The 23,115-nt window shown below is 57.2% G+C and overlaps 1 protein-coding gene across 3 annotated transcripts; it reads left to right on the forward strand.

Annotated features, from left to right (window-relative positions):
- Window positions 1-370: 370 nt before the first annotated feature.
- Window positions 371-15,989, forward strand: GPRC5C (G protein-coupled receptor class C group 5 member C). 3 transcript variants are annotated; one of them, XM_065896839.1, is made up of 5 exons: window positions 371-535; window positions 1,273-1,621; window positions 8,281-9,366; window positions 12,133-12,227; window positions 14,164-14,781. In XM_065896839.1, exons 3-5 carry the CDS (start codon window positions 8,313-8,315, stop codon window positions 14,341-14,343), a joined length of 1,329 nt encoding a protein of 442 aa, XP_065752911.1. In that variant the 5' UTR covers window positions 371-535; window positions 1,273-1,621; window positions 8,281-8,312; the 3' UTR covers window positions 14,344-14,781. The 3 variants fall into 3 exon arrangements, with proteins under 3 accessions (XP_065752911.1, XP_065752910.1, XP_065752909.1); XM_065896838.1 differs by lacking the exon at window positions 371-535 and adding an exon at window positions 1,748-2,007 and having other exon boundaries at window positions 1,564-1,621; XM_065896837.1 differs by lacking the exons at window positions 371-535; window positions 1,273-1,621 and adding an exon at window positions 15,957-15,989 and having other exon boundaries at window positions 8,313-9,366; window positions 14,164-14,313.
- Window positions 15,990-23,115: the final 7,126 nt, after the last annotated feature.

Below are 23,115 nucleotides of genomic sequence, written 5' to 3' on the forward strand. Positions count from 1 at the left end.
AAGAATTGAAACAATTCAGTCCTCACATTTTCCAGGCCAGCCAGAGAGGGCCAGGCGCAGGAAGAGATATAGGGTTCTAGAAAAGCAGGGCCTCACCGCCAGCCCAGGCTGCTAAGCAAACAATCCCTCCAGGAGTCCGAAAACTGGTGTGCGAGGGGAGGAGCCAGCGTGGGGTTTATCGCTCCGGCAGCTCCGGGTGATTCAGGGAGTTTGACTTCTGGTTGTCATAGATGGAAGCACGCAAACAAACAGCCCGGGAGGTCCCCTCCCCTCTGCCTGCGCCCTCCCCCACCTTGCTACCCCCAGCCCGAGACCAGCCGCCTCCCCCCACGATTCCCGCCCTCCTCCCGGGCGCTCCGGGCAGAACTAACACGCCCAGCCGCCCGCCCGGCCACCGGCTGATTCCGACCGCGCGCCGCTGGCGATCCCCCAGGCAACTCGGCGTCACGAGAACCAGCACCCCGGAGACCCGGCGCCCGGCCCTGCCTCCGCGTCCCCTGGGCCCCGGCCAGGCGCAACAAGCACTCCCTTCTCGGTGCGCCGCGGCCCCTCCGGGCCTCCGGCGCTTGCCAACTAGGCCCCGCTGCGTAGCCCACCTCTCGCGGAGCCCGCAGCCCTGGGAGAAGGCAGCGGGAAAATCTCTTGTTTACTGGGTCGGGGTGATCCTAGGTTGGATTCGCTTCCCCATTTCTGCAGTTCCCCTTCTGCTGATTCCTGGGACCGGAGAGGAAAGGGGGGCAACCCGCTGACGCACCCCGGGATAGGGAGTGAGGTTGGGGTACGGGGAGGGGGGAACTCGAACTCGTGCAAAAGTCCCCGGGCGGCGGCAGGGGCAGGACTCCGTGGCCAGGCCGATGTGTCACGGAGCGCAGAGACCGCGGGGGCCTGGTTAAACACTGTACCTCGGGGAACTGAACCGTGAAGGCTAATTAGGACAGGTCCGAACAGGGAACGGGGACACGGGGAGGGGAGCGCGCGCTAAGGTGGACCGTGTCACGGGCGATCGCAGGAAACCCAGGCGCCGGGTAGTCGGACCCAGGGCGACTTCTGCCCACGGTCCCGAGTGGTTCTGGGCCCGGCCCACGGCGTTAGGGGCGCGCGCGGTGGCGTTCCCACGCACACTTGGTGAGCCGGGTGCCGGGGAAGGATCGCGCGTGCAAGAGGTGGACGCTCGGTGTGTGGTGTGTCCACGTGTGCAAGCTCGGGGAGGGCAGGGGGCTCAGAAGGCGCGACAAAGACAGACTTTGTATCTGAGTGTGCGCGTCGCTCTAGTCCGGAGCGGCGAACTGTGCCCCGCGTGTGTCTCACGGGAGAGCTAGGACGAAGGTGACAAAGACTAGGTGTCCGTCCCGGAGAGACGCACCAAGGTGGCCCCCGCGCGTGTTTGTGTGCGCGCGCGCTGGGACTTGCGGAGAGGGAGAGCCCGCCCGCGAATTGTGTTGGGCTGCACCCCAAACCGCTTTCCGGAGAGAAAACCGAGTCCCGAAAGTAAGTGCGCGTGAGTGTGCGCGCGCCCGCGTGCGGGGGCGTGGCAGTAAACAGCAGCAACCCACAAGCCGGCTTGGCCAGAAACTCCGATCTCCCTCCCCTGCCGGAAAGTGCGTCTAGTCGGAGCCTGGAGGTGAGTCGGGGATGGGTGGGGGGAGGGCCGGCCGGGCTTTGTTACTGTGTAAGCGGATTGCACGTACCTGGAGCGCCGCGGGCGCCCGATAAGCTCCTCAATGGAGGTGATGTCACGGTGATGCAGGCGCCGGCCCACCCTCGCTGCGAGAAAGGAGCCGAGCGCGGGCAGAGGCCAGCGCGAGGGCGAGAGACGGAGCGCAGCCAGCTCCGAGTCCCGGGGAGAGGCAGGCCCTGCGCCCCGATCCCCCGCCTGAGCCCCGCCACCTCAGACCAGGGTTGGGCCTGGCCCCGCTCTCTGCGCCGAGTCCCTCCCACCCCCGCTCGCGCCCCGCCTGGACTTGGCCCCAGACGCCGCGCCGGAGCTGGGCCGGCGACGCGTCCCAGGTAAGGGCTGCAGCCTGCTCGCTCCGCCCTCCCCTCGGCCGCCGGGAAGAGTGGGGTCGGGCTGGTGGGGAGTGGGCGAGGGTTGAGGCCCAGGGGTGGCGAACCGGGGGGCGGAGGACACCGCTCCTACTTCGCTCGCTCGCAGAAACTTTCCAAAGCGGAGCAGGCTGGGGACTGGGGGTGTGGGAAGCCCGGCGCTGCGGCTCGGAGTTGGCGGCGAGGGAGAACTCCACGATCGGGGTCTCCAAGGACTACCCCCTCCTCCCTCGCAGCCTCTCTGCGTGACTCCGCGGCCAGTAGTGACTGGGGGGCCGGCGTCCTCCCCGCGGCCCGCTACCGTGGATGGGGAGGGCAGGTTTCTGGGACCTGAGGAAATGGGAGAGAGGCTGGCCCCCTGCTCTTTCTGTTCCGCCATCCAGGGGAGCGTGGGTGTGGACCCCGGTCCCGGCGAGAGGTGTAGGGAGGGGAGGGCTCAATCTTCCTGCGGGAAGTTCGGAACTTCGGTCAGTCGTAGGCCCTCTACCTTTGGCGGCGTGGCTTCTAGATCCCTTCCCTTTCCCCGCTCCTCCCTCACGCCCCACGGGGTTTCCTGCGCCCTTCCCAGCCGCGGAGGTGGAGTTGCGCCTCTCCAGCCCCAGACCCACAGTTTTAAACCCAGCAAAACGCAGTCACTGAAAAAACCCCCACGCTCTTGATCCTAAAGCTCAGGGACCCGAATATGTTGAAATAGGGTTTTGTGCTCTTGGAGGTTCCCTGCCTGGGCCTTTATCTGTGGCTGGGGGAGGGCGTGCCGCTGGGGGGTGGGGCGCATTCCGGAGTGGCTTTCCAGAGCAGACCCTTGGGTTGAGGACTCACGTGTTTCAGAATGTTCAGGGAATTGGGAGCCAAATACCCGCCCTCGGTGTGAAGGTCTAAGCCTGAGGTTCCTGGAAGCCCTCTACCCCACCCCCGATCCCACCCCCCAACTTGGGCACTGAAGTAGCCCCGTACAGGTACAGGGATCTCCGATCCCTCTTCTTATTGGTTGGTTTAAACACCAGAGCCCCCTGAACAGAGGAGTAAGACGGCAGGACCTAACCAGGGGCGAAGAGGAAGGAGGAGATGGATGGGAGAAGGGGAGGATGTGGGAAGGCTGCCAGTGGGTCCATCCGTCTCTCTTTATGGGCTGCTGAGTGGCGGCAGACCCGGCAGGAAGGAGGCTCCTCTGTGGCTCTGCTTAGGTGCCTCGGAGAGGGGCCTCTACATGGTCATGGCACACTTGAAGGTACCTGGCTGTGGGTCTATATCTTACTCGTCCCTTTGAGCCCAGGAGACAGACCAAGGCCGCACTGTGAAGCTCGTGTTGCCCTTTTCAGGATGGTTCTCAGGCTTTCGTGTAGATGGTAGGGGAGTGAGGAAAGGTGAGAAGGCCTGGCTGCCTCATCCTTGCTGGGTGAAGCCCATTCAGGGCTGGCTGGGCCTCTGAGCCACCACTCTGCTGAGGTCTCTCTGCCTCCCCTGGGAGAGGGAGAGAGGGAGGAAGGGGATTCTGGAACTGGATTGGGCTGACTCAGACCTGAGCTGGGGACTGAGTGGCTGAGCCTAGGGAAAGGCCGATTTCAGAGGTGATTAAAAATACTTGTATAACTGATTCCAGGGAGGTGAAGCAAAAGGGCCCCTTTGTCCAGAAAATAATCTGCAGCTCGGCTGGGCTGCAGCCATGGTGTGGGGGGAACTCATGGGACTGAAGGAGGTCCCCCTCCTTGGTCCTACTGAGAACCTTTTTTAAAAAAAAATATTTATTTGGCTGTGCCAGGTCTTAGTTGAGGCATGCGGGATCTTTAGTTGCAGCACGCGGACTCTTAGTTGTGGCACGTGGGATCTAGTTCCCTGACCCTGGATCAACGCGGACTCTTAGTTGTGGCATGTGGGATCTAGTTCCCTGACCCTGGATCGAACCTGGGCCCCCTGCATTGGGAGCTCGGAGTCTTAACCACTAGACCACCAGGGAAGTCTCCCCTACTGAGAACCTTAAAGCAGGAGACGTGACTCTAAAATGAAGAGGCTGGACTGGGATGGTGAGAAATGGGCACCAAGTCCGTTCAGTGAATGCTTTTCAAATGCCTACTATGTTCAGTGCAAGACTAGATGTTGCAGGGGATGCTAAGAAAAACAAGTCTTGTTCACTCCCCTCAGACCTTACAGCCAGGTAGGGGAGACGCCTATGCACACAATTCTAACGATGGAGGCTCAAAAAGCCTGGAAGTGCAGGCTCTAGGGACCCGCAGGAGGGAGAGTCTCAAGGCAGAGCTGGTCTGTTTCATCCAAGTCCTTTCCCCCTTGGCCGCCATCTTTAAACACAGCATCCCTTGGCTGGCTGAATCTGCATTCCTGGATGTTGAAGGACACTGGGCTGAGCTTTCTTTAAGTCTCCTGCTGGCCTCCAAGGGTCGCTGTCCCAGGCAGTGGACAAGAACCAGGACCAATGGGTCCAATTTTCCCCACTTGAGTTGGTGTCTGCCTGTCTCTCCACTCCCCTACTTTGAAGTTCCCATGTTGGTGGGACCGACAGGCTTGAAGGGTAAGGTCCAGGGCCAACGGCAAAGTGAGAAGGAAATTGGGGTGAGGGCTGTGAAGCTTCTCTGGCCCTGGCCCAAGTTCTTATGAGGTGTTGGATTCTCGCAAGGTACAAGCAGGTATGGCTCTAAGAGCAAGATAGACCAAGAAGAGGGATTGACATAGTGGTCGCAGGCTACGGGCTTGGTGCTTTGTAATGACATGGCTGTTATAAGATTTGAACTTGTAGCGTGGACTTAGCATCCTTTTCCCCACACCCAGACAGGCCTTAGACTTTATCTGGGAAAGGATCTCCATTAGGCCTTACCTTTGGCCTTGGTCTTTAGCCGGGGAAGAATGTGTCCTCAACAAATCGATTGCCTGTGCTTTTTTTGCCAGACTTAAATCTTAAAGCACAACGCTGGTTATGCCCTCATCATTTAAAAAACAGCCTTCAGTGGCTCCCCACTGCCTTTATTTATTATTTTTTTCTTAACATCTTTATTGGAATATAATTGCTTTACAATGATGTGTTAGTTTCTGCTTTATAACAAAGTGAATCAGTTATACATATACATACATATGTTCCCATATCTCCTCCCTCTTGCGTCTCCCTCCCTCCCACCCTCCCTACCCACTGCCTTTAGAATCAAGCCCTAAACTCCTTCCCTGTAGTGTCTCTAATCTGTAGCCAGCCAGCTGCAACCTCCCTTTACAGACTCAGTTCATACTTGGTGAATTTGATTAGAAACTGAATAAAATGCTGTTGGGAGGTGTTCTTCACTCTGTCTTTTCTGACCCCCTCAGCTGGGAAGAGCTTCCTCCTCTGTGTTCCTGTAGCACTTTTCTCTCCCCAGAGGTAAATTCTTTTGTGTGACACTTACCTTATTCTTCTTTGGGTAGTTTTCTTGTAGACCTACCTTTTGGACTGTGTTTGTTCATCTTTGTATTTTCCACTGTGCGTCTAGGGGAACTACTGGGCCTGGTCCCCCTAGACGCACAGTAAATATTTGCTGATTTGGAATATTTGTCTGTTCTGACCTAGGACCCGGCGGAGGGAGATGGGATGAGCAGCTCTTGAAGATGTGCAGATTGCCCGAGGCTAAGTCTGAGTGACCATTCTCAGGGTTCATACCACATCTCCAACTTCACCCCAAGGTCTAGCTGTTTTGCTGTGAGCCAGAAATACTCATGAGGGGGTTGAGTGCTTAGGATCCCATAGCACGTTATCCATTAATTATCTCCTGGAGTGGTTCAATATTCCTTATCCGTTAGCCCTCTCCGATTCCTCTTTTCTCTTCCCAGCCCTTGTAAATAAAGTACAGTTTGTGCTTTATTGATTTACTATTACACAAAGTCCCCTACAAGAACTTATTTAAATCATGATGTAGGGGAAACATGCTTTTGCATTGGAAGTCGAGAGAAACTAGCTGCGTTACAGTACCATTTATTTAGGAAAACAGTAACAAACTCACACAGGAACGTTAATTTATTAAAAGTTAATGGTAGGGCTTCCCTGGTGGCGCAGTGGTTGAGAGTCCGCCTGCCGATGCAGGGGACACGGGTTCGTGCCCCGGTCTGGGAAGATCCCACATGCCACGGAGCCTGCACATCCGGAGCCTGTGCTCCGCAGCGGGAGAGGCCACAGCAGTGAGAGGCCCGCGTATTGCAAAAAAAGAAAAAAAAAAAAAGTTAATGGTAGGTGTTGTTTGGGGAAAAGCAAGCTTAATTGGCAGACGAGGTTGTAGTTGGGAAGGCTGAGAGACCTAAAATGCTTTCAAGGAGCATATGTAGAGGATATCTTACAGGATTTTGAAAGTTGTTGATCTTTATTCTGTCAGTTTCACTTAATTTTGAGGTTTTTTTTTTTCTTTTTTTTTTTTTTTTTTTTTGCGGTACGCGGGCCCCCCACTGCCGCGGCCTCTCCCGTTGCGGAGCACAGGCTCCGGACGCGCAGGCTCAGCGGCCGTGGCTCACGGGCCCAGCCGCTCCGCGGCACGCGGGATCTTCCCAGACCGTGGCACGAACCCGCGTCCCCTGCATCGGCAGGCGGACTCTCAACCACTGCACCACCAGGGAAGCCCAATTTTGAGTTTTATTTCCTCTGACTTAGTAGCAGTGTCCTTCCCTTTCTCAATCATGGAGAGACAGTTCTGTTTGCCTGTTATATATTAACTAACCAGGAATGGTGAAAACATGAAGGGCTTAGCGGTGTGCAAATATACACTCCACCTCCTAAAGGGAAGAAAGAGAGGTGGTGGGGAAGTTGGATCATGCCATTCCCCTCCCAGCCACTAGTGGTCACTATCAGCCCAGGAAAGCTTGGTTGCTGTCTTTCTGGAAAGTTCCTGGGTCCAAGAGGTGAGAGAGGAAGAGGCGGGGTTACACCTAGTTACTTGAACATAATAAGGGGTGATTTAAATGTGGAGTCCCTGCATTTCATAGAATTTTGGAATTTATGACTTGCTTTTTAGAGCATTTAAATTTTCTGTCCTCCAGGTAAATTTAAAGTCTTTGAGTAGAAAACTCACTGATTTGGTCTTTAATTTCTCTTAACCTGCCACACTCTTTACCTCCACTTCACACAGGGAAAATCCAGCTGGTACTGAAAGCAGGGGTTTGGTTTTCTTTGGTGCCAGTCTACAGCATTTAGTAAGGCTGCTGTCTGGGACCGGTCCAGTGAGTCGTTGCAGTAGTAAGTTACCTTCCTGGTGTGAATAAAAGACATCTTTCTTGCCTTCTAGCTACAGTGCCTCAACATCTTCCATTATAGATTAATTTCTTTGTGCCTCTACACATTATAGATTAATTTCTTCCATTATAGATTAATTTCTTTGGGTTTTGCTTTGCCCTTGCCTGGTTCTCGCTTTTAAAATGTTAATGCCTCATAGGAAGATTTTTGCATTAAGTCATTAACTCCCTAGCTGGGAAATTGGTTGATTTTTTTTTTTTTTATATTTATTTATTTACTTGGTTGCTCTGAGTCTTAGTTGCAGCTTGCCAGCTCCTTAGTTGTGGCATGCGAGACCTTAGTTGCAGCTTATATATGGGATCTAGTTTCCTGACCAGGGATTGAACCCAGGCCCCCTGCATTGGGAGCACGGAGTCTTACCCACTGTGCCACCAGGAAAGTCCCAGAAATTCGTTGATTTTATTCTTGAGACTCTAGCAACTGAGCTTCCAAAGAACTTTGGATTCTGAGGAGAAGCGTTGGCACTAAAAGCCGTAAAATGAAGGGCAACTTTTCAGTCATCACTTTCTCTGGTTGCAGTTTGCACCTGTTACAGGTGCTTGTTAAACGCTCGCTGAATGAATGAATGCGTGGCTGATTTGCCGTAGACTTTGGTGTCTGGCCATTTGAACTCTGGAAGTCCCGGGACAGAGAGGAACTGAGTGCTGAGTGAACTTGCTCACAAACCTCAGCCGCCAGCCCACCTGCAAGAGCTCAGGGAATATCTGGGCCCAGGTTATGATTTGGGGGAGGGGGAGGGGCCTGAAAATTCAGCCCAGTTTCCTCCTTTTCCATGACTGGGAACAGGGATCACACTTGGGTTTCATCTCATTTGCCTCTCTGGTCACTTGGTACAAGGCCCAGGAGTTCTGTGTTAAGAACGATTCTGAAGCCCAGAGGCACAGACAAGATCAGTGTGCCGTGGTTCAGGATGGGGCCAACGGCACCTCGTGTGTCAGAGTCTGCCCAGGAGGACTGATTTTGCCTTTTCTCCCCTCCGTCTCTAGGGACCCAGCTGGGGCCTGGCCTGGGAGCCAGGATGGCCATCCAGAAGGCGGTGCTGATATGCCTGGGACTGCCTCTCTTCCTACTCCCAGGGGCCCAGGCCCAGAACCACGCCCCAGCTGGCTGCAGCCCGGACCTCAACCCCCTCTATTACAACCTGTGTGACCGCTCTGGGGCTTGGGGCATCATCTTGGAGGCAGTGGCGGGGGCGGGCATCGTCACCACTTTTGTCCTCACCATCTTCCTCGTGGCCAGCCTCCCCTTCGTGCAGGACACCAAGAAGCGGAGCCTGCTGGGGACCCAGGTGTTCTTCCTGCTGGGGACCCTGGGCCTCTTCTGCCTCGTCTTTGCCTGCGTGGTGAAGCCTGACTTCTCCACCTGTGCCTCTCGGCGCTTCCTCTTTGGGGTCCTGTTCGCCATCTGCTTCTCCTGCCTAGTGGCCCACGTGTTAGCCCTCAACTTCCTGGTCCGGAAGAACCATGGGCCCCGGGGCTGGGTGGTCTTCATCGTGGCCCTGTTGCTGAGCCTCGTGGAGGTGATCATCAACACGGAGTGGCTGATCATCACGCTGGTGCGGGCAGGTGGCGGTGAGGGTGGCCCTCCGGCCAATGGCAGTGCCAGCTGGGCCACCGCCTCCCCCTGTGCCATCGCCAACGTGGACTTTGTCATGGCGCTGATCTACGTCATGCTGCTGCTGCTCTGCGCCTTTACGGGGGCCTGGCCCGCCCTGTGCGGCCGCTTCAAGCGCTGGCGGAAGCACGGGGTCTTCGTGCTGCTCACCACGGCCACCTCCATCGCCATCTGGGTGGTGTGGATTGTCATGTACACCTACGGCAACCAGCAGCGCAACAGCCCCACGTGGGATGACCCCACGCTGGCCATCACCCTCGCCGCCAATGCCTGGGCCTTCGTGCTCTTCTATGTCATCCCTGAGGTCTCCCAGGTGACCAAGCCCAGCCCGGAGCAGAGCTACCAGGGGGACCTGTACCCCACCCGGGGCGTGGGCTACGAGACCATCCTGAAAGAGCAGAAGGGCCAGAGCATGTTTGTGGAAAACAAGGCGTTTTCCATGGACGAGCCAGCCTCAGGTGGGTCATGGGACATCCTCCCCAGCTGCCCTTTTATTTTATTTTTTTAGTTCTTAAAAATTTTTGGCCACACCATGCAGCCTGTGGGACCTTAGTTCCCCAGCCAGGAATTGAACCTGGGCCGCAGCAGTGAAGGTGCCAAGTCCTAACCACTGGACCACCAGGGAACTCCCCCCAGGTCCCCTTTTATTCCAGGTGGTTTACTGCAGGACAGGGGGCTGGTCTCCTGAGCAAAATGGGAGGTTCCTGAGATTATCCAGAGTTTTCTGCCTTAAAGTCCCTAAATTCCATATTTAAAAAAAAATTCTTTATTTCTTTTTGGCTGCGTTGGTTGGGTCTCTGCTGCTGTGCGCGGGCTTTCTCTGGTTCCAGCGAGCGGGGGCTACTCTTCATTGCGGTGCGTGGGCTTCTCACTGCGGTGGCTTCTCTTGTTGCGGAGCACGGGCTCTAGGCACTCAGGCTTCAGTAGTTGCAGCACGTGGGCTCGGTAGTTGCAGCACGCAGGCTCTAGGGCACACAGGCTTTAGTAGTTGTGGCGCGTAGGCTCAGTAGTTGTGGCTGTAGAGTGCGGGCTCAGTAGTTGTGGTGCACAGGCTTAGTTGCTCCGAGGCATGTGGGATCTTCCCGGACCAGGGACTGAACCCATGTCCCCTGCGTTGGCAGGTGGATTCTTAACCACTGCGCCACCAGGGAAGTCCCCTAAATTCCATTTTTTTTAAGGATATTTTCCCTATACTCGCGCAATTCATGAATATATTTTCATTGTAAAATTTTACACATTACAGGTAAAATTTCCCTCCACTGTCGGTTCTACCCCATTCCCTCCTGTTCTATCCCCAGAACTGATCACTGTTGGCTAATATTTTCCTGCCTCCGTTTCCTCATCTGTAAAATGGGGATAATAATGGTTCCTGTTTCATAGGATTCTTCTGAGGATTCAAATAATGCATCTTCTGGCGCTTGGAAGATACTCTAGAAGTATTAGCTATTAGCTCTGTCAATATTATTATCCTTCCAGAGCTTGTTTTTCCATTATGTACATATCCATAGTCTTAGTTTCCTCTTAAAGTCTTTTCAGTTCAAATTTTTTTCTTTTTCATAAAATCGCGTGTGCCACAGGCTGAGCTACGCAGCACCCGCTATCCGATAGCCAGCTTGTCCCCAAGCTCCTGCCCCGGCTCTTTGTTAATGGGATGGGGCTCTCCTGAGGTGCTAGGCAGCCCCAGAGCCTTGGTGGTTGGAGCCGAGGGCGCCTCGGAGGTGGAAGCAGCAAGAAGGCAAGAGAAGCCCCTGCAGCCTGGGCCGAGCCCCCGTCGGAAAAAGCTTGGGAGGCAGGAGGGGGTGGCCATTCTCCAGGAGACTTGGCCAGACGTGCTCCCAGCTCCCTAAGGAAGGAGCCTCTTTCTGGCATTTGTTCACTGCAAGGACCACTAGCGTTTATTGAGCACACGCTGAGTGCCAGGCATTGAGCCCTTCCGGATGTGCCCTGTGGCACGCGTCTCACGTGCTTTCTTGGCCGGCTGGATACAGCCCCTTCGTCTGCTGTGACCCGGAAAGCCTGGACGCTGACCCCCTACTCTGCTGATCGAGGTGTTGGGGGCTTAAGACTTGACCTGCCTGATTGTTGAGCACTACCTCTGGGACCTCTGCCAGGGGTCAGAGGCAGAGGCAGAGGCAGAGGCAGGGGAGGTTTCAGAATCAAAACTGTTTTTTCTCTATAAGCTGCGATCCCTGTTATCTCCGCCCTGGGGAAAGGAGTGATCCTCACCCTGCCAGGCACTGACCTTTGACCTGCCCAGTGGCGTGGCCCCTGGCATCCGCACAGCCTGGTGCCAAGTGAGGGGGGAAGGTGCAGTTGGTGAGGCTTGGGGACGAATGTTGGGAGGAGCCTCGGCGGCCCCCACCTTTGCTGTCACCTGCTGGCCAGAGACCCTTTGTCCTCAAGGCAAACACTTCTGGGGCTGTAAGGGTTTTTTTTCCTTTTATTTTATTTTTTCTAAATGGAAAAATCAATTGAGTGAGCCCAGCACTTAGGAAGCCCTATAGAGTTGCGGTCCCTTTAGAGCCGCAGGGCCATCAGCCGGCAGGAGACGGGCATCCGCTGCCCCGGCCCTCACGGCTCAGCCCTCTCCCCGGTCCCCAGAATTGGTCAGCAGCTTTCCTCCGACCCAGCGCCCAGCAGCATAGGACAGATCGGGAAATCAACACCCCGGAAGGCACAGGGAAGTGTTCCCAGAGCTGAAAATAGTTATGGAAACTTGTGAGGGGGCTACAGGACCGGATGTGCCTGCAGTCCCCCCGGTGGAGCTCTGGGTCCTGGGCAAACAGCACCCAGCCCTGCCCCATGCAGACTCTCGGGCAGTGGGGTCTCTGCTTTATTTACCCTGGCGCCTGGCAGCTGGCCCGCAGCAGGAGAGGCCAGAGCTGGAGGCTGGCCATCTTGGAAGGCGGCCAAAGGTCCATGTGCCCCTCTTGGCCTCTGGCCCCAGAGGGCGGAAGGGGATGTGAAGGTTGCTGACGGGATGTTTTTTCGGTGGGAGGGGGTCTCATGCTGCAGGGAAAGCCCCAGGGGAAGGCGAGCATTGTGCTCTCTGTGCATCTAAACAAAGGGATGCTGGGCTCCACGGGGTGGGGTACACCCGCAGCCTCACCCCCAGGGCTGGCCTAGCCCCCTTTTCCCTCTCCCTGCCTCCTGGGGAGCCTTGCCTGCGAGCAGGAAAGGGAGCTTAAAGCCCAGCCCAGAACAGCTGCTATGTTTCCTTGCAGCTAAGAGACCAGTGTCACCGTACAGCGGGTACAACGGGCAGCTGCTGACCAGTGTGTACCAGCCCACTGAGATGACCCGGATGCACCAAGCCCCGGTGAGTGGGGTGCCCGGGGGTGCAGGGTGGGTGGAAGCGGGAGGGAGAAGGCAGGCTCCATCGGGAGCCCAGGACCCCAGCTCCCGAAGCCTTCCTCGCCCCTACTGTCTTGCGCGACACTGTGGCGGGACCTGTCTGCCCTGTGTCATCGGGGTGTCAGACACCCACTGAGGACAGCTGCTCAGAACAGTCTCTCTCTGAGCTGGTGGGAGCTGCCAGCTTTCCCCTAAGCAGCTTAGGGAGGGACAAGGCGGGGCCTCAGCCAGGTAGGTGCCATTCGTGGTGGACAGAGGACCACAGGGCAGGTCTGGGTAGGTATTAGCTGCTCCACCACAGCTGTCCCAAGAGGCTCTCCTGCTCCCTTCCCCCCACCAGCGGGCAGCAGCTCTCGACCTTACACCTCCCCTGGGCTCCGGAAACCAGATGCTCCATTAGCCAAGGGAGGGCGGGTGGGAACAGGAAGCCGGTGGGTTAGAGTCTTACTCACTCCTATACGTTCCTCCTCCCCGGCTGGCTGACAGTTGCTCTTGGGGAGACCCCTCGCTCTCCGGAGCCTGAACCTGCAGCTAGGTTCCAGGAGAGGGAGGCTGCGGCCAGGAGCCAGGATAGGCCGAGGAATGGATCTCTGAAGGGCACAAGCACAGTTTGCCGGCCCCCAGACACTCAGGGTGCCCCACCTGGCCACCCCTCACCTGTGTGCATGGAGTCATGCTTCTTCAGGAAGGAGCTAAACTAATAGATATTTTCTCTAACGGTGGCTCCAGAAACACGGTCCCTCGACCCCCAGCATTACCATCCCCTGGGAACTTGCTAAAAAGGCACAAGGGCCAGCAGTGTGATGGAGCAAACAGTTAGCATCTCTTCAGTGATGTCACCTTGATAACTTGGAGTTATCCAAGCCATGATGGGAATAACCGCCCACAGAGATCTGCCAACATTACAGACCAGGGTCGTGAAACATTCACCAGCTCACCGCGGGGTGGGGCCCCCTAGGCACGGCTGTGGCTTCATAAACAGTCAGGTGATTCTGACACACAGCCAGGTTGGAGAAGCCGTCCTCGACCTAGATGTTCCAGGAGCTACGTGGGGAGGGGGAGTTGGAGACGGTAAATGGGTTGGGAGGACCACCCGGGTCTGAGTGGATTCAGAAGGCAGCCTGGGGCCCTGGAGCTGCGGGGGTTTGGTGGCAGCTGTGTGCCTAGGGATGAGGCAGGTGAGGCCTGGAGCTCACCTTCCCTCCAGGGTGGGACCTGGGACCCATGCCCCAGCCTCACCCACACAGGAACAGAACCAACGCAGCTCCGACCAGGATCCAGGCAGAGACTTTGGATTTTAAGTCTCCGAAACTTAAAACTCTGAAACCCCAAACCATTCGGGGTTTAAGTCTCTAAATCAGACTGCTAGATGAGAAACGTGTGACACGCCTGGGACCTGACAGAAGGGTGTTCTGGGCCCGGCACACCAGCCAGTGATGCCGTTGGGGGCGTGTAATGCCACCGGGGGTACTCAGCTAAGAGTCTTGGAGGAAGGGGGCCTGGGAGCGTAGCCGGGCCGGGTCACAGAAGCCCTGTGTGTTTCACTCTCTGTTGGGCCCCAAGGTTTAGGGAGTGGGACAGGGCTTGAGAGGAAGATCCTTTTGGAAAGAGCCATCCACTGTGTGAAGCCCCAGGACCATCAGAGGTGACTGGGAGCCTCATTTCCATGCCCAGAGGGTGGCCCTCTGCAGGGTGAGATAAGGGGCTGGAGGTCAGAGGTCAGCTCCTCCATTTCCAGACTCGGAGTCCTCCATCCCAGGCCCGGCTGGAAGGGGGCAGGGGGGGAGGGCAGGGAGGGAAGGGGGAGCTGGCAGGCGCAGCCCTGCAGGAAGCGGAGTGGGAGTGTGTGTGCATTCGCCCGGGCGGAACCCAGCTGTGACACCGCCTGTTCTTCCTTCCAGTCGGAAGGAGCTTACGACGTCATCCTCCCGCGGGCCACTGCTAACAGCCAGGTGATGGGCAGTGCCAACTCCACCCTGCGGGCCGAAGACATCTACGCACCCCAGAGCCACCAGGATGCCACCCTGCCGAAGGAAGGCAAGAACGCTCAGGTCTTTAGAAACCCCTACGTGTGGGACTGAGGCGGCCCCAGGAGGAGGCGGGAAGATCTGGGGACCTGACCCGGGCGAGGGTCTGCCTGGGAGCCTGTGCTCTCCCCTCCCCCTCCCCCTCGCTGGCTCAGGACAGGTCATGGGCCTCAGCCGGGAGGCCCTCCCCATCTGCCAGTGTTCGGCTGGGCATCCCCGGGCCCCTCACCCACTCCTCAGTGTCTGTGGAGTCCAGGAGCCAACTCCGGCTTCGTGTCAGGGTCACCTGGCTTCGTGTCAAGGTCACCTGCGACAGCCACGCTCCAGCCAAATCGTGTTCTTCCTGGGGTGGCGGCCAGTCAGCAGCTACATTCTCTGGAGTCTTCAGAGAGATTCCTGCAACCTTGAGAGATGTCTCAGGCGCTTCTGTCCCGGGTCTTGCTCCTCTGTGAGGGGCAAGGGTGCCTAATAAACACGGTTCTGCTTTATTAACCCTTCTTCTGGGAATGTCGTGTCTGATCTGGGCTTTCGGTGTCTGATCCGCCCCTCCACCCTGGCCTGTGGGCGTTTCCTCTTTCTCCTCCCCCTCTCCGAATCCAGCTCCCAGGAAAGCCGCTGCTGGGTTTTCCTTCTGTGCGACGAAGTAGCTGACATCTCTCCCCAGGGAAGAGCTCTTCAGCTAAGCCTGGGTCCGGGTCCTGTGCGATCAGCATGGACCTCTGGGCCCGGCTCCTGTCTCGGGTCTCGTGCAGCATCTGGGCTTATGTGAAACGAGGCAGCTTTCCTCTGGGATCCCCTCCACTGGGGTCGGGGCCGGGGGAACGCAGCAGGGAGCTCTGTGGAGGGTATTTGTAAGGGAAGATGGGCTGGCTTCAGCCCCTTTAGTGGGAAGGCTGGTGCAGATCTGGCAGTGGATGGGGTGCAGGGCCACTGCTCCCATCTCTGAGATCACACTGTGTGTGTGTGTGTGTGTGTGTGTGTGTGTGTGTGTGTGGCTGGGAGTGATTCGCAGAGGACCAGGACCTGTTTTCAAAGGTGGGAAGGGGCGGGCCAGGTTCTGGTAGGTTTCACTCCTGGGCAGGAATTTAAATGCCCATTTGCTCAGTCCTTTATGGTAAAACCTTTCCACAGTGGCTCATTTGAATCCTTGGGGCTGTCCCTGAAAGATGGGTAGGACAGTAAGTACTTTCTCTCCCTTTTCCAGAGTCAAAATCCCAGAATCAGACCATTTTAGGGTTAGACAGGGCCCTGGGGGTAAGTGATCAAAGTAGCTCTCTCACCACCTCTGACAGGTAAGCAGACTGACCCAGAAAGGCCACAGAGCCTCTAGAAGTGGCCATGCTGAGACTGGCCAGGCTTTCCCAAGACTCTGGCTTGTAGCAGGTCCCAGTGGCCTGGGTTCAGACGTGCAGTGGTGCTCTGACCCTTTGCAAGGGGCTGGCCAAGTCGGCTCCTCCCAGGTTTGGGAATGTTTCTCCCCAACTCGCCAGAAGCTATTTTCTGACACCGGTTGTAGGGAAAAGATGTTTCTGTTGGAAGAGGGGAGAAAGGTTGCTGGAAGGAAAAAAAATCAAACTTCTCCTTCGATGTCAGATTGCACCAACTCCCCTGGAGACTCAAATCCTTTTATTAGCTGTTCAAACACTTGTTCTTTCTGGTTACTTTAGGCTCAGTCCCCGAAAAATAATACAAGATGGTAGACGCCCTCTTCCCTGGACCGCACGTCGTTCTGCTGTCCTCATTCCTCTGTGTCCAGGCTGGGCAGGGCCCTTGTCACTGGAGCGGGAAGGGCCCGGAGGCCACCGATCTGGAACAGTGGAGTCAGGGGCCGTGTGAAACCCTGGGGCATGTGGCTGGGGCTGTGGTCCACCCCCCCTCCCCGCCCCCGCAATTCCTGCCCAGCCCAGCCTCTCCTGGTCTCCTGAGACCACAGGAGCCATCTGCAGACACCCAGCCTCCCTCTGGATGCCCTCCCCCGACATCACAGCCCCTGTGCCCCCTGCTGTGGGTCTCCAGATGGTCATCCTTCCTGGCCATCTTTCGGTTCCAGCCTCAGCCAGTCCTGCCCTGCTCCAAGGCGAAGCCAAACCGTGGCGAAGCTGGCCCTTGCCCTTCTCACCTGCACCTCCTGCCACCACCTGGACCGTGGAAGGCCGCTGAGCTGGGCAAAGCTCACTCGAGACCCGGACAGATCGTGCCTCTCTTCCTGGCCTGCGAGTCCTGGATCTGAGCCCCTCTGCATCACCACCGGATACCTTCACTGAACTAGGTCCCATCAAGACACAAGGTGGGGGCTAGGGCGGCATTCTCAGGGGTCGATTGAGAGTCCCGGGCCAGATGGACCGGAGTCTAGGCCTCTCCCAGGACTGAGACCTGTGGGACTGGGCGCAGCCCCTTAGGTACGAGGTGTCCAGGACTGAAGACTGTGCCATTTCCTGACGGGCAGATGGCTGGGCTTCTGCCTCACCTTGGGCACCTCGACAGCGCTGGTGCTGTCATCATCCATGACAGGCTCCACCAGGTCCTCATGGCCACCAAGGGAAGTGGGGGCATCCTGGCGACCTGCATGATGCTGGCACCGGCAAAGATGTGCACACAGCTCCAGACTCGTGGGAACGAGATCTCTGCAGTATCTCCTTGGCCTCCTGCCCTCGGGTACCAGAGCTGGCTCATCCAAGGGGCTCAAGCCAGGTGTGTCCCCAGAGCTCACCTCTGCCTGCTGAGACGCGGGAGGATGAACACAACGCAGGTGCTGACACTGTAGGCGGTCCCACAGCCCTCACCCCCACCCCAGCGCCACCCTCCTGCCCCCAGCACCTGTGCCTTTGTCACCAGCGTGTTTCTCCAGGGCTAAGTTGGGTGAACAGGCCCTGCAGAGAGCAGGGCTGTACCCCCGAGTGTGACGACCCCCTCCCCATCCACTGACTCTTGTCCTGGACTGCCCAGTTCCATGAATGGAGTACTAGTTACTCTGATGGAAGGGGAGGGGGGAGCTCTGAGCACCCCCGACTCCTTGTGATCTAGGTTAGTAGCCCCAAATCCCTCACGGTGAATAAAGGCTTTATCTCGCTTTTCGAGCTGATAGTCTCGAGTGAGTCCTGGCAGTGCCAAGGGGCCACGGGGAGCAGCCTGCAGTGAATGTGGGTTTGTTCAGAGTCTGAGTCCTCTGGAGGCCTGTGGGTGAGGCCGGGGAGGGATGGGCTCCTGAAAGATGCAAACCTGCCCAGATTCAAGAATACCCCGTGGCCCTGCTTATCCAGTCTATGGCCAAGTGAAGAAGACAGAAGTGTTCCAGCTGCATCACAAGCCTTGAATGGAAAAAACCAGAATAGGCCAGAACCTGTTGCAGGTGACGTCAGGCCAACACCTTGGTAAACGGCACACCCATTTCTGTCAAACCGTGTAGCTCAGGCAGGGTAGTTTGGACTTAATCACTGCTCAGGATTACATGACCATATTCTCTGTTTGTGAGGAATTACTACAACAGAATCCCTGTGTGTTCATTAAAAATTTGTCTGGGATTTATTAATATATATTTTAAAATCCAGCTCCTTGCCTTCTAGACCAACAAAGGCTGTCTGATTCCCACTCAATTTTTTTCTTGGTTGGGGATTTGTTCTAAGGGGAAACAAGGCCTCCCAAGCAGGGCAAGCCCAAGGTCACTGTCTCCCCACACACCCCCTCTCCCCCCAAACACAAGGCCTGGTGATGCAGGCATGGGGCAAGAGAGGGGACCCACCTTTATCATAATCTTGCTGCTGCCTGGTGGGCTGGTGGGGAGGGAGGTGGGAGCACTGTTGGGTAAACTTCTGGGCTCATGGGAAGGTGGGTGGGAGCCAGGTATAACTAATACCTCCCTTGAGTCTGGAGGACCTGCCAAATGCCACGCCCAGCATTCAGTTTACACATGTGGTTCCTGAACTCTTTCAGGGTACCTCACAGTTCCTGTAAGAGCAAGAAACAGGTTAAGTGACTTGCCCACAGTCACGCAGCTAGTTAGGGTCCGTCAGCCCTCCAATCCATTCTCACCAGGTCTAGCATTTCTAGCTCCAGGGGGACCTGCGGTGCTCAGGTACAAGTGCGAGTGACCTGACTTTGTTTCCTGTCTGCCGTCTGCACTCTGGGCCCTCTTAGATGCTGCAGCCCCCGCTTGCAGCAGCCGCATGAATTATTTAGCATGTGCACCAGCCCGGTAATGCTCTGACCTCATCCTCCTAGGGCTCAGGGCGGGGCTCTGACCTCGGTCTCCTTGAGGAAAGGCTGCTGAAGGGCGGAGGCTGGGACGTGGGTCCCTGTGGGATGTGGGTGACCGAGGGGACATCAGTACCCTCAGGGAAGTGGGTGGGGGCCAGAGCCCAACTGCCCTTGTAGCCGGAGGCAACTCTGCAGAGGGGAGAACGCACCCCAGGAATCAGATGGCCATGCGTTCGGATCCAGGCTCTGGCTTACTAACTTTGTGACTCTGGGCAGCCCTCTTGACTCTCCCTCAGTTTCCTCATCTGTAAAATGGAAGAGCTAACACTCTGAGTTCGTATTTAGTGCTGAGCTTCTCAAGGTCACTCCGTGGCAGTGAGTGCCAAGGATACGCATCCAGGAGCTAGCTGCCGCCTGTCTCCTGCCCAGGCAGGATGCCCTCCAGGCCACATTTCACCACCTTCTGCCCTCTGGAGGTGCCACATCTTCTCTTTCCTCTGCTGTCCCTCACGGGTGCCCAATGGGTGGGACAGCAGGTTGCTGGGATTGGAGGGAGACCCCAAGGAGAAGGACAGACCCTTGGCAGAGCCCTGACCGGCAGGGTTCGGCAACCAAGGTGTTAAGAGGGTCACCTGGGCACAAGAATTCAAGAAGAGCTAAGGCTGAACTGCTTTCAGTCCGTAAGCAAATGCTTACTAAGCCCCTACTCCGGGGACCTAGCAAGAGCGGATCCCTGCCCGCTGGGGGCTCACAGCCTAACTCCTCCTTCCCCAGGTCAGACCCAGGGGCTGAAGTGGACGTGGTGATGGTGGGTTCCATCCCGGATCCAAGCTGGCATTAAGCAGGCGGATCACACTTCCACCGGGCCCCTCCCGCCCCCGTCCCTCCGAGTGGCACTTCTGCTGTCAACAGGGCTCCTCGGGTGCGACCCGGTTCTTACTAACTCCCGGACTTTGGGCTGCTTCCCTCACCCTGCCCGGGTTTCCTCATTTGTAAAATAGACCCCAGCCTCCAGCTCTGCCTAAGCCCTGGATCTGGGGCCCCCAGCAGTTGATTGAGAGGGGCCCCCGAAACCATAGGGCTGTGCTGAGGGTGACCCCAGGGGCCTCGACTCCGGGTCTGGAGCAGAGCAGGGCGGACGCGGGGCCACCGCCCCCTGGCGGTGCCTGGAGCAGAGGCACTGGGGGCGGGGGGCCGAGGGGCGGGGACGGGGAGTGGCGAATCCCAGGCAGCTCTCTGCTCCTTGCCCCGCCTCTCCGGCCCTGCCCTGAGGAGGGGGCGGGGGGGAGCGGGCCCCCGAACGCCGCAGACGCCCCACTGTCTCCCACGCACCTGGGGTGGCAGGAGGTGGGGCTGAGGACCGAGCCCCGGGCGCCCGGACGTCACTCTCCAGCGAGGACCCGCCCCCCAGCCCCCAGCCAACCTGGGTCCGCCTGCTGCTCCCCACCCCCGGCCCCGCCCCCGACACCCCTGCAACCTGATCCCCGCCGCCGGGGCAGCCAGCCCGGACCGGTTGTCTCCACTTGTATAGCCGTCTGGGCTGCGGCCTGCCCGGGGCCGCCGAGTCCTGGCCCTTCTCCGCCTTCAGGGCCCGGCCCGGCCAAGACCCGGTCCTTCCACTCAGCTTCCCCTCTGGGGACCTTTTTTCCGCCGCCTCCCAGGCTGCGAGCCCCGGGCCCGGGCCGATACCTGCAGCGTTCATCCTTGTATCTCTGGGCCCAGCACAGAGCGGGGGCCAGGGAAGCGGGTCCCTGTTCCCTTGAGAAGAAATCCCCTCTGGGAGGCTCGCTGAGCTCATAAAGCTTGGATGGGTGGGTGTGATGGGGCCCGGGGAGCCCCACTGCCTCCTGCCTGCCTTGCCTCTAGGGCGGGATTTCTCAGACTGGCGCTACTGACGTTTGGACCCAGATCATTCTCCGTGGTGTGGGCCGTCCTATGCAGTGTAGGGTACTGCGCAGCGTCTCTGGCCTCCACCTTCTAGATGCCAGTAGCGCCGCCACCATCCCCCTAGCTGCGACAACCAAAAATGTCTCCGAACATTGCCCGGTGGCCCCTGGGGGCAAACTCCTGGATTGAGAACCACTCCTCGGGGGTATTGCCGTGGGCGTCCAGCCGGGGCACACAGGGCCCTGGGTCTGGAGCTGGAGGCACAACCCCCCCCCCCCCACCCCCGCACTCCGCTCCAAGTCCAGGACTCTGACGGACTTCCCCTCCCCGAGCTGGTTTGCAGGAGCCTCAGGCCAGCCTGGAGACTATGACCCCTCAGCCTGACGACATTCAGGCAGCATGTGACCAGCCAGCTCCCCTCACTGTGCAAACCCCTTCTCAGCTCCTCCCCCAGGTGGGTACTAAGCAGGGCCCTGGGGCCGGGCATGCGGGAGACTCAGATGTTTCTGTCACCAACAGTCAGTGTAGTTGGGGCACCAGAAGGGCAGCCTCCGGTTCACAGAGAGGAGCTGGGGGAGGGGCCTTGGTGGGCTGAGGCCACCCACTGAGCCCGGGGGCTGTCAGGATGGAGGGTCAAGGGAGCATCTCCATCAGCGGGGGCTTAGCTGTGGACCCCAATCCTTGGGGCCAACCGGACGTGGCAGGGCTCAGCCTCTGTTCTCTTTCCATAGGGGAGGCAAAAAATAGGGCAGCCTCTTACACACGAGCGTGCACACACACACATATGCATACACGTCACACATACACACACGTACACACCTGGAGGTAGAGGGCAGGGGAATGGGGTTTTTGGAGCACAAAAAACTATAGGTCCCGGCTGGGGAAGATTCAGTTCGGCCCCTGAACCAGGCCCGCTTGGGGCTGGCCCTCACAGCCAGGTTGGGGGTAGAGAGAGGGTGGGGTACCCGCCCCTCCGGATGCAAAGCAGAATTTTCAAAAGGATCCAATCCCAGCGGGAAGTGGGGAGGTTTTACTAGTCCCTTCTTTCCCCATATTCCTATTTTCCAGTATCTGCATGAAGAGACAAAAGACATCATAACAGGTTAAAGAGGAGGGGACGGGTCCCCAGGACCAGGCAGATGAGGGACAAGATTTTTCACTGTCTCCCACCCCCACCTTTCCCTCCTTGCTTCCTTCCTCTCATTCCTTCCTTCTCCACAAAAACAAATTACGTATCTTTGGGATCTCCCTGGCGGTCCAGTGGTTAAGGCTCCACCCTTCCAGTGTAGGGAACACGGGTCCGATCCCTGGTCAGGGAATTAAGATCCCACATGCCTTGCAGCTCAGCTTAAAAAAAAAAAAAAAATTACGTATTTAAAAACAACTGATCTGAAAGAAAGAAAAGGTGCCCCCAAAGTGAACTCACCCTGTAGCAGCCCCCTTCCCATGGGCCTGTGTGGTCACTGCCCTGCCCTTTGCAGGGGCCAGACCCAGCGATCCTCGGCCACACCTCTCACTCCTCGTCCCCTAAGAAAGATAGGCAGCTCTCACCCCGCCAAGTTTGTCCAGTGCCTTCTCCCCTGGGGAGGTTTCTGAGGCGGCTGAGGATGGGGGCCTGGAGAAAGCAGAGTGTGTTCATTGCATGTAGGGGTGTGGGAATCCCACACCCACCCCACCCCTACCTTGCTAAATAATTGTAATTCTGAGGACTCTGAATGAGATATCCAGGCCGTAGATTGGCGTCCTCCTGCAGTTTTCAGTTTTTCTGCATGTAGCTCATCCTTATAAAGCATGCCGTGTCCCGCGGGGCAGACAGCTCAGATCTGGGAATAACGTTTGGCTCGTTCATTTCATTCATTCTTTACTTCTTCATCAATATTTATTAAAGGCTGTTCCCTACCACGATGCTCACTGACATCAGTTTCCACACTGAACTCTGTCGGGCACACAATTTTCCTCACGCCTCACATCTGTGACCTCCATCTCTGCGTGTCACTTCAGCCACATGTCAGCTGTCTCTGGGAGTTACCACCCACTGTCTGTGTGATTTCTACAGCTACCTTTCCGTATCGAGGAGGTGCTGCCATACCCTTGGGCTGCAAGGACAGAGTCACCCATAAGTGTGCGTGTGTCTGAGTACCTGTGTTGGGGGTGAGGGCTGACCTGGGAGAGGTTGTCAGATTAGAAAGTGGAGCCCATGACCCCTGGGCAGCGGTAAGGGAGTCTCTCCCTTGGTCAGAATCACGAAGGCCACCAGGGGAGTTTGTGAGTCATCAGAAGGTCCATTCTCCATGGGGACCAATGAGTAGAGAATCTGGTATATTCGTTTGCTACTTTGCCATCTGCCAAGGTACCACAGACCGGGAAACTTAAACGACAGAAGTGCATCATCTCACGTGTCTGGAGGCTGGAAGTCCAAACTCAAGGTGTCAGCAGGGTTGGTTCCTTCTGACTCTGTGAGGGAAGGGTCTGTTCCAGGCTCTCTCCTTGGTGGGCGGATGGCCATCTTCTCCCTGTGTCTCTTCACGTCATTTCCTCTGTGCATGTCTATGAGTCCAAATTTCCCCTTTTCATTAGAACTCCTGTCATGCTGGATTGGGGATCACCCTCATGACTTCATATTATCTTGATTACTCCTATAAAGGCCCTCTCTCCAAATCATTCTCATTGTGAAGTACTAGGACTTCACCATATGAATCTGGGTAGGGGGGATGAAACGCTCCCATAACCCCTGGGCTAGTCTTG

Source organism: Phocoena phocoena, chromosome 19 (genome assembly GCF_963924675.1).
Source record: "Phocoena phocoena chromosome 19, mPhoPho1.1, whole genome shotgun sequence".
NCBI classification, from domain to species: domain Eukaryota; kingdom Metazoa; phylum Chordata; class Mammalia; order Artiodactyla; family Phocoenidae; genus Phocoena; species Phocoena phocoena.

What these genes read in the sequence shown, in the direction of transcription:
- GPRC5C (XM_065896837.1), top strand. Translation starts at nt 8,313, where the DNA reads ATGGCCATCCAGAAGGCGGTGCTGATATGCCTGGGACTGCCTCTCTTC. An exon ending in CATGGACGAGCCAGCCTCAG is followed by an intron (nt 9,367 to 12,132) that starts GTGGGTCATGGG and finishes GTTTCCTTGCAG; the next exon opens with CTAAGAGACCAGTGTCACCG. An exon ending in AGGAAGGCAAGAACGCTCAG is followed by an intron (nt 14,314 to 15,956) that starts GTCTTTAGAAAC and finishes TGGTTACTTTAG; the next exon opens with GCTCAGTCCCCGAAAAATAA.